The sequence below is a fragment of the Anoplophora glabripennis genome, unplaced genomic scaffold (assembly GCF_000390285.2).
Source record: "Anoplophora glabripennis isolate ALB-LARVAE unplaced genomic scaffold, Agla_2.0 scaffold927, whole genome shotgun sequence".
In the NCBI taxonomy this organism is placed as follows: domain Eukaryota; kingdom Metazoa; phylum Arthropoda; class Insecta; order Coleoptera; family Cerambycidae; genus Anoplophora; species Anoplophora glabripennis.
The window spans coordinates 155,681-166,959 of NW_019426071.1; the positions used below are offsets into that span (position 1 = coordinate 155,681).

Genomic DNA, 11,279 nt, shown 5'->3' on the forward strand with positions numbered 1-11,279 from the left:
TATTTATCTGCTTGTTTCAGTATCGGATTTTTGGTTAGACAAAACTATTTTCATCAAAATAAGCCTTGACTTAATTAATTTCAAATAAAACGTATTGGATCCGCCAATTTTAATTTTGTAATTCTGACTTCATATTCGTAATCAGCGACTCCGGAAACCTGGAGAACCAGAGAGAATTTCGTTGTTTGTAGTTTCATTCGTCTTTCTTTTTGACCTGATGCCATTTTCGAATATCGACGAATACCTCAAACTAATAAATTTCAAGAAACGATTGGTTGGACTGAGAAGGTATTTTGAAGAAGAAAAGTGATGCTTTCAAATGCCAAAACGTGTTTTGTGGAGAAAAATCATCTCGTGATGTAACATTACCTGAAATATAGCGTATCTTTCGCATTTTTAGGTTGGGATATCTCGAAAACCTGACGCGATCGAACGATGAGAGGTAAGATTGGTTTCTGGTATAAATTTTTGTCGGTCTGTGAATCAAATAAGCATTCAGAAAATTTGATTAAACTCATACTATCCAATCACACTTCTTGGTTGATAACCTATCGGGAAAAATATGTTTTACTGTAAATTTACTAATTGGATAGTATCTACATAAAGGTAAAGGTTTTCCTTTCAGGAGCTGATCAAGTCGTATGTCTTACTTTTGGCTAACACAGAATATTTATCCTGAAATCCATGTCCGAAATTATCATATCTGTATTATGTAATTGTCAAAATACTTCCTGTACATCCGATTGCCACATTTCACAATTTTAGCATAGCACTTTTAGTAAAAAATTATATTTAAAGCGAATCTTTAAAGTTATGTAACCTAAGTTTACGGTATAAACATTTATATCTTATTTACACATAACTAGTATTTCTTTCAGGAAAATTAAAGCCCTAGTTTTTTTCTAACTAGATGCCGTCCACTATTATGTCTGTTATATTTGATGGTATATTGATAGTGTTTACATTTAAACAGGTATATGTCTACTAACTGTAGATACTTTCAAAAAACGCCACCACCGGGCAACGGTTTTTTAAAAGGACTTATTATTCTTATTCTAAAACTCCCTACGTACAATTAGAAAGTCAATTCAATGTGTCCTCTTTAAAAATAGCATAAAAGTAGAATAAAGGTGCTCTATCCCCTAGATAACACACTGTATTTTCCCAAATTAACATTACATTTGCCCTTTAATAACATCTGAAATCGAATACTTTTAAGTTAAGACTAATCTGCAATCATAATCACTATTCTAATCCCCTTTCGTTATGCGTTATCTGGGTTATTTTTGTTTCCTAAAAGGAATATGTTGTCAGTTATTGTTTCGTCTAAGAACCGAAATAATGTGCTTGTCGACAAGCTGCTTGTGTGGTGGGTGTGTTGCGGTTTTGGAACGACTTGAATTGACTTCAAGCAACACAAAAGCTACCCTAAGGTCCTCGTTTTACTCCCGCAGCTTGTGCCAGTCGGCTATCTGCCTCCTCGGTGAATTGCAGACCTCGTTCCAGTGATGTTGCGCGGTGCCCGTGCATTTTGATCCGCCCAATTCTAGCCTTCCGATGACCTGCAAAACGAATAGTAGCCAGAAATATATAAACAGCTCAAGCACTTTGTAGTCTAGGAGCCAGATAGGGTTCCGTGGCTAATCAGAGTGCCACGGCTGCAAACAACTCTTTCGATCGAGCGTGCGTATATCGTTCTCGACGTACGCGCGTCTTTTCACGGGTTTTGATAAAGAAAAACTAATAACTTAAGGCATGAAATGATTGTTAGGATGCGAGGAACAATATTCGATAACTTTGTTCGCATTTCATCGAAGTTGAATAATAAAAAAGCCTTATAAACACATAAAACCAGCATTTTTCTTGGAATTTCACAACTTTCCAAGCTGCCATTAATTGTTAAATAAATAAATTAATTAATGGAACTTACCTGTCTTGTAAAATAAAGTTCAAGCTTTAAAATTAGATGTCGTGCGTCTCAATCCGTCCAATAGAACCAGAAATATGGTAAAATTGGTGTGCGCGGAGACGGAAAATGAAAATATTGCACTAAATTTGCAATAACTCAAATTATCAAAAAAGTATATGTTCGTTGTGAGAAAACGTAACTATTAATGCATAAAAAATTGTACTAGCTATAAAAATAAACTTTTTACAGCCATTTAAACATTTAATTTGTTAATAACAATTAAACTGACCACTTTCAGACTTTGCGAAGTTTTTTGGATTCAGGAGGTCAAAATACTCCAGAAAAAGTTGTTTGCAGCCGTGGCACTCTGATTGGCCACGGAACCCTATATGGCTCCTAGACTATTGGTTTGTGATCTTCTGTGGCATTCAATGGAGCAATTTTTGGACTGGTTGCCACGTAGCGTCGTCGATTTAGACGTTTCGCGAGATGAGAAAAAAGAATTTTCTTCTTCAGAAGAATCTCTGAAGCTGAAGACTAAGTCCCTTTTCGTGGTTTGAAACCCCTGGCTTGTGATGTTCCGTTCTGCTATATGTAGTCTTTTACAAATTTCAAAAGTTCTAAGCACTCTACTCTGGTTGAGATTATTCAGATTTTTCTTTCCGTTGCTCTTCTGTGAATCTTGATCAAAATATTCTCTTGCTTACTAGAGTTTTGACATTAATTTGTGTTGCGAGATTAAAAGAGCACAAGTGTCTCTTAAATAATAATAATGGAGGGAACTCAGCAGTTGCGGAGTACTTATAGAACTAAGTAATTCGGAGTATAGAACTAAGTAATTTTATAAAAGAAATTCTACAGAGAAGTAATAGACATCCAAAAAAATCAGATTAATTTCAATCGAAGCTTAGAACTACCTCGAATTACTGTTGTACATGAAATTGTAGGAAACAACTACTCTGCGGACTAATGCGCCGACCAGCATTGCATTATACCCACAATATCTAGTAAACTTTTAGGACCATTCGTCTTCCGAACCACTAGACTTATACCGGTATAGAGTTTAGTCTCTTTTATATCATTATGCAGGTTGCTCTCTGCCAATTTGACCGCATTAAAGACCTAGGCATTGATGCCAAGGACCAGTACACAGAGCAAATATAAGTACAGACTAGATTTACTCTTCAGTTTCAGAATTTCTGAAGAAGAAATCAAGAGAGTTTTGAAATGTGAAGGACTCATCATGTGGCAATTAGTGTCGAGAATAGGCAACATTTCACTGAAATAAAATTTTAAATGTGTTTCTCACCTCGTTCTTTGTTACTCGATCCCAATCCAAAAGCAAGAATTCCAGGCTAACGGCTTCCAAACCTTCACCTCCTTGTGGGATGTCGAAAACGAAGCTCTCATTGAAGACGGGACTAAGAGTTCTCTTTTTCACGTGGGTTTTTTTCTTGGCGATTCGTTGTCCTGAAAATACAGTTAGGTACATTAGAGAGAGGATCGAGGGTAATATATTTCTCGTCAATGTTTGGTTGACGATGTCCTGGACAGTTAAAGTTAGTTCTTACCGTTGTAGAGCAAATAGATCTTAACATAAGGATCTGCCAAACCAGTGACGTCCATCTTGGGAAGGTTTCTGGCCTTAAGGACGACGACAGTTAGTCGATTTGCAGCCGGTTGCCAGCAGAGGGAGACGAGCAGTTCGCCTCTTCCTTGGGACCGTATCTAGAAAAAGCGCAATGATACGTCAAAATACACCAGAGTTAATTTCACCATTACAAATCTATTAATTTATAGTGATTTATTAGAACCTGGCGTTATTTTAAAGTAGTTTATTCCAATATGTTGTGCCTGCAAAGTATCGTATTATTCGAAAACTGTCAACTGACAGATTGAGAAATGTTAGAAATATTTATCATGTTGGTGCTCTTGTGTTTTATACTTTAGTTAGATAAGACGTTAGATAAGATTGTGATGCAAAAGTCTAACAATGTCAACTTTTAATCCTTAAGAATTTTGTGCCATAATTACATGACGTGCTGTTGAGACAAATAAATACATTTGGTTAAGGTTGTCACAAAAGATTCTATGAAGAATCGTACATGAAAATCTTCTTGCATTAATGGATTTTACATACGTCCAAGGGAGTTTTATTGGCGGTTGTACCCGACAAGATGCACAATTTAGAGAAAATAGGTTTAAGAGGGACGAGATTCGTTTACGAGAGGAATGTTTAGTACTAGAAATAGTCATGTTTCGGACCTAGAAAATCGGCATATTATCCAACTACTTCAAGCGCAATGTTGGCTTTAGATCAACTTTTGTGCAGGGCTATGCAAAAGGAGATTACTAAAGCCGTTTCCTTTGCGTGGGACACATAAACAGCTTTTTATACATATATTCAGATAATTAGTACTAAAAATATGATAATTTGCGAACAAATAATACTCAAACACAACGTTAATAGTCAAAATAAATCTAAAAATCTCTATAAAATCATTAGTAACAGAATTTAGTTGTCGTTGCGTATCAGTAATAAGCTCCTGTAAGTAGTAAAGGAAAACAGTATTGTTTTTTTTGCCTTGTATCACCTAATATATTATAGACATAAATTCCAATATTGACTATTAAAGGGGAAATATAAGACGGATAGTCCTTGGAATTAACTAAGGCACGGGTAATAAATTCTGCAGTTAAACTTTATTGAAGGTCTCGCTGAACCTGAAATGTCAGTAAGGGCAGGAATATAACAAAAGATACACTTTGGACACGTTTTAAATCAGTAGAGCAGAGAGCATAATAATAGAGCGTATTATAAACAGTTTTTGTTTTAATCAATACTCTATTACCTTTATAAGGGTTGTCAAGTTGGTGCCGAATTTGCAGGAGCAAAAGGACATGGTCGATTTGATGAGAGCAATTGCATTGTTTGCATTTTGAAAAATTGAATATTCGATCAATAATCAATTCAATATTTTTTTTAATTAAAAAGTACATTAGTAATGAGACTAAATTTGTGTTGTCTCGTTTTAAATGTCTCTGAAAGTATTTTGAGTAATTTGAAATTTTTCCATTACAATTAAACAGCATTTTTAATGAAACTATTTCACAGAATATGTCTTTATTTTGATCAAGCTTATATTCGAATATTGAGAAAATTCTCAAATACATTTATATTTTTATTTACAATTTATTTTATTAAAATGATGATTTTGATATTTTATATCATTATTACGGAATTAAAAAATATATGTCGGTATCTGAAAAATCTATCAAAAATATTATAAACATAGTCGAAAATTATAATTACAAACAAAGCTTAACAATTTATATTATGAACTAAATACTTTTTCACTTAAAATAAGTTTCACGACTAGCAGAGCTCCTAAACATACACAAAAAAAGTAATATCTTTAACCTAAATATTGGTTTAATGTAAGTATGTTTTAAATGTACTCTGTTAACTTTTTAAAGTCCAGTTTATGCCTTTTCCAACTTTTCATAATATTTATGTTACTTTAGATATCATCGAACAAATTCTTCAAAGCATTGATTTAAAAAATAACTTTACAATATCAGTTACGAATATTCTTTGTTCAAATAGTTTTGGTTTATTTCAAAATATCTACAAAAAAAAATCTCCAAATTTCTCTTCATTTCAAAAGAGATGTCACTCAATATATTAAAGTAATATATTAGTAAAATTAAAGGCTAGAACTAGACTCTAGTTCTTAAAATTAAGGAATTATCAACAAAAAAAATTGATCTGCCTAAATGTTTTCTTTATCATCGTATAAAAAACAAATAGTTTCCATATTTTTATTTCGTAATTAATTTTTATTTAATAATAAAAATTAAATTGTGAGTACCTTCAAACTCCTCGGTTGGATTTCTCTGCAAAGCGCCATCTGTTGGGTCTCGATCTGGGTAACATCGACGGTGTTGAGGGCACAGAAAACCTCCCCGATGATGTCGTCTCTACTATACCGATCGAAACTTAGCACCACAAAGTGCAGGGTGATGTTAGGTAACTGGTTAAATCCTAAATACAAAAATATTTCAATACTGGTCATTGCTCTAAAGAAATACCTTAGACGATATTATTAGAATGTTATGTTGGTTGTTTACACCTAAATATCTACTGTCCAATATTACCTATGCCGTAAAAAGTGAAGTCTTCATCGTAGACGGGGTTCCTAGTTTTCCTTAGGACTCGGGTCTTGACTTTGTGCTGCTTATCGGGAAGCAGTTGGAGTTTTACGTATGGATCACTAGAACCTAAGTTAGGATCTTTCGCTGGCAGATCTCGACAACGCACCACTGACACTATGAGAGCATTCTTGTCGTGCTTATACCTGAAAAACGCCAACGATGTTTAGAAAATTGATATAGGCCATTGGAGTAATGTCGATATTTATATTTTTAATATGTTAGATGCAGTATTATTGTCAGATTTCTTATACAACAACTAGTGTTACTAAAGCAGAACAGTGTTCGTTAGATAAAATGTAGTCTTGAAACTTTATGTTTTTCTGTTTCTGTTTTATATTTCCATTCTATTTTTTTTAACTTTGGCATATTGCAGTTTGAGCAATTTGAATAGAGCTCAATTATATTATCAATCAATATATCATTCTTAATTATTATTTTTCTATATTATTGTCTAGAAAATTATTTTTCTATGTTATATAATACGAAGTCTGTTCAGAAAGTAACCAAATACTTTGATTGAGAGATTTGATTTTATAATGTATAAAATTAATAATATAGCTTAAATAAATAAATTTCGGTTATTTTCTGGACATACCCTGTATTTAATTTTACCAGTTTGCTGACTGTAATCAATTTTTCTTTTGAAATGATTGAAAGTCTTCCTAAGCAATAACTTGATTACGTACATTTTATTGTTTTGCTTATCATTTAAAGAAAGCTTAATGTTATCCGTGCGCATTAGGCATCTATCAAATGAAATACCCTAATATCACCTTTATAAAAATCACCAGCGAAGCAGCTTAATATTGTGTAAGAATCTGACTTTTAGGGGAGGAAAAATGCGCTGCAGTCTGGTGACCCATAAAATTTTATGGTTCGCTAAGCAACGTTTCTGTTGTATAGTACCTTTAATAAAGTTAGTCCACATAATTTGCTCCACACGAGCCGAGGATATTGCGACGTCTCGCAGAGTTAATAGTAATCAATTGGGTGTTATTGTATAGTACGGTGATGGAAAGCTAGATAATATAATAATGTTTACCACATATACAGGGCGAGCTAGAAAAATAAATATGAAACTTTTTAGGAAATTTTGCGATTCAAAGCAGTACATCGAAAAAATTATTGATTGTTGAATTTTGTTGATACAGCTCACATTATGGGTTTTTTAAATAGAACACCTTGTATATTTATTGTTTTTTTTAATTACAATGTTAACCTTTGACAATTTCCACAATATTTTGAATTTATTCTGCACCTAGTCAGGATTGCCAGGAAATCAGTGTGTGCATGTTTCCGCTGTTGAATTTACTAAAAAGATCTTTAAATTCTCTGATTCTCTATTAAGGAAAGATATGTTTTTATAAAAAGTGTTTTCTAAATACCTTCATTCTGTTCAAAGGACGTGTATGAATAACATGCAAGTTTTTTATGCATTGTTATCCACTTTACTTCGTTATTTCTAGATCATATAAATTATTATTAAGAATCCTCCACAGAAAAAACTGCATTGGCATCAAATTGGTCCTGTGGATCATAATATTCTTCCATAAGAAAAAAATATTTAGAACAGGATAAGGCTATATTGATAAAGCATTTTTTATAGTATAGTATTTTTTTCATATTAAAGATCTGTTTAGTAACTTTAATAGATGAAAATATAATAAATATGCAATGCTTCTATACCAATCTTAACCTTATCCATTGTGGAGGGTGGGTAAATAAACCAAAATACTATGCAAAAACGGGCTAATATATAGGGTGTTCCATTTAAAACAAACAGAAACTTTATCTATATCTTCGAAATGCAACAGTCAATTGTTTTTTTATATACGTATCATATGTGTATTTCCTAAGAATAGATAGAAAAATAATAAAATAGGTGTGAATTACCCTTTATGTATATTTATATATAAATCTAGCGCATGCTTTCTTGTTTATATATTTTCGTTTATATATTTTCGCTATCTTTATTCCTTCATTCCAACTTAATCCTTTATTCTTCAACTAGACTACCACACCTTGTTCCACGTGTTCCCTGGTCTGTTCCTCTGCCTTTTTACCCTGCTTTTCGCTTGCCATGCTTTTTGGTCTATCTTCTGCTCTTCCATCTTACTATCCTACTTCCCTATAGGAAAATGTATTTTTCTCAGAGAACAGAAAGTAAATTTAATTATCCAGTCTGGTACAAAATAAGGTCATAAGTTACCAACCAGTTGCACAAGATGTCCCCTACAGTATTTCCGACAGCGGATCAAACAAATTTCTGATTTGTTTTAAGAAGGGATAGTCCTCGAACTACATTTACTTCTCTTATAATGATTAATCGTTACTGATAAAACCTTTCTGCTGAAGCCTTTGTGAAGAAATTAAGTCTACATAGGTATAAATAACCATCTTTATTTTCTCAAACTCATAGATATGTACTGTAATTTAAAATAGTATTTATATTTATATTCACCATGTCAATATTTGATAAAAATCTTATAGAAGAAAATGGCCATTGGACACTGAAATTAAGCTTCAATAGGTCATATTTTTTTATCAATATCGGAAAATAAACAATAGTTTATAGGAATTTCCAAAACTGCTGATTTCTTATTTATAGTTATCATACGCAATTTGTTGTATGATATTTTTTATGCATGTTTAAATTACAATGAACGGCGAGTGTATTAATATTCCGTGAAATATCCAATACTTTCGGTGGAATTCATTGACTGTACGTACAACTATGTACCTGACACTACATAGCTTTCAATTTACCTGTCGCCCAGAAAAGGTTATGTACATTTTTCGTAGTACCTGGGCATGTATTAAAACGTGATCGAAATAGATATTTGTTAAATATTCATAAGCTTCTCTACTAAAAATAACCACTTTAAATAATTCAGGAATAGAACCAAAGATAATACCACAAAATTATAGCGTGGATTCCACAGGAGTTGAATGGGTGAAATTAATAAATTTGTAGAGACTTTCATATCGAAGACACAATTCCGATCGGATTCGACAAGTAAATGATTAACAGGCTATTTTTGAAAATAGCGTTTTTCCACATTTTTATGAATAAAATATGTTATTGATCTTTAGAAGATACTTATCAGTATATCTTTGTCTGTAGGATAGATAGGTTGTTGGTTTCTTTTTCTTCTGATCCATTTTCCATGAGTACTGATCATAAATGATGTAGTTGCTCGTCCAAGTGTTCTGTCTCGCAGATGGTATGCTCTCGATGCACTAAGGTGTTGACGGTACTTTATTTCTGAATCAAATAGTAATGAGGCTCAGTATTCAAGTACCTATCTGTTGAGGGCGAATTTTTATAAACGCTTTTCTTAGGGTATCATCTAGTTTACTCTTGACGTGAACGTTGAATAAGACTATCCTTTTGTCCCAACTTTACGACGAAGCTGAGATTCGGATGTATTCCATAAGTAATATTGGTCTTATATTTTGGTTTGTGCCGTTTCTGCTCGTCACCGCTCACATATATGAAAGTGTCATATTGTTCAACAAAGGTACATATACCATCAGCTGTTTGGGAAAGAGAAACCAAAAGCTGAATATTACATGAAGGAGCCTAAGACTAGAAATAGATTAATTTTAAGACCATGGAGGTGCACAATAGACCTCAAGAGCCTTATAATCTAACATGTTGAAAAAAATATTTAAATATAGTATTTACGTCAGTTGCCAGTTAACAGTCTAACGTTTACTGATACATACCATTATCATAATCATATTGCTCTCTGGTATCTGTTATTATTGTTAAATTTCTCTCAACATCAGTAATGAAGTCAGAAAATCCATTTATATGAACCAAAGTTATCTTACCTCAGTTTGAAAACTAGTTGGCCCAAGTAAGAAGCACTCTGCTGGAGATTCTTTTCGTTGGTTTCAATCTCTTCCTTAGTGGGAGAGTGTGTCTCGTTCTCAGTGTTGTAGACGTCCTTCATGACAGATTGGGTTTCGGACTTGTTCGACTCGTTATGATTACCGTTGGAGGACACACCGCTTTCTAGAGGTCCTACCACGCTTCCTGTAGGACTTGGAGTATGGGGTGTATGGGGCGCTGACATCTAGAAAAGATTGCATGTTATGAAAATTCATGATTAATTAAATGAAGACCATCTTGGTAACTCAGATACGACTCTTTCGAGAACAGATTTTGTTTTTTGTGATGGAAATAAGTTCAGTAGGCGGTTGGTATACCACTTGCTTTATAGTTACCTTATAACAGCTCTTTAAGTATCTCTGTAGTGTTCTGCTTTCTCCGTATATCAAAATTCAATATACTTCATGAGTAAAATAAATTTAGATCATTATTTTAGACTACATATTTAAGGAATCAAAAAAGAAAAAATATTTATAGATGAATCCTTGCAACTGGGTTGACCATCTCAGAAAATATTTCGACTCCTTTAACAGAACAATCGATTAGGTTTTCTGTTTTTTACTGGGAATATGGCAATTTTAAGGTTATGTGAGGCGAGGTAGTTTTTAACAGAATTAAATGGTCTATTCCTAAATTTCTGCTGATATTCTCTATAAATTAGTGTCTGTCATTTCCAAACATGTGTTCTAAGGAACATTTTCTCATAAAATCAAATTTTCAGTTACCCTTGTCTCACTTTAGCAGATTAAAGCTGAAATATGCGGTATATGTCTTTTCAATTGACTTTTGAAATATTCAAAGATCATAAGGAACTTACAACCGATGGATTTGGTGGTCAAAAAGATCAAGATCAAACAACCAAGAGAAAAATTAAATTAAAGTTCCAGAGATTATCCAGGTATCGGTATAACAGCCATAGCTTCGATTCCATGCCTTGGAAGTTTTGTTACCCCTACCACTATTTTCACATCGTGATGGAAACTGAAGTAAAAATTTCAGCATACCGTATTAAAAATAATTGGAGGACCGCACCGCATAAGTGCCACTCCATCATGAATTCGTTACTGTCTAAGGCAATTTTAGAGATAAGATCTGACAGAATGATTTCAAAATTCAACTTGCAAGTTATTGGGTCGTTGTCTACAGGAAGCTGCGGCTAGTTGACCAACCCCTAGCAGTTCTGATTCGATGAATTTCGACAGCACTAACCGTAGATAACTTGAAATTATAACAATTTTGGAAGATAACACTTTTATT

At 33.2% G+C, this 11,279-nt stretch overlaps 1 protein-coding gene across 1 annotated transcript; it reads right to left on the minus strand.

Moving 5' to 3' along the window:
- Positions 1-1,201: 1,201 nt before the first annotated feature.
- On the minus strand, positions 1,202-10,206 carry LOC108914778 (synaptotagmin-11; the record flags this gene model as incomplete). Its single annotated transcript, XM_018720658.1, has 6 exons — positions 1,202-1,562; positions 3,219-3,379; positions 3,481-3,637; positions 5,782-5,954; positions 6,068-6,267; positions 9,962-10,206. Coding segments are annotated over 6 exons (1,056 nt in total), but the record flags the coding sequence as incomplete, so codon positions are not given.
- Between the last annotated feature and the right edge of the window lie 1,073 nt (positions 10,207-11,279).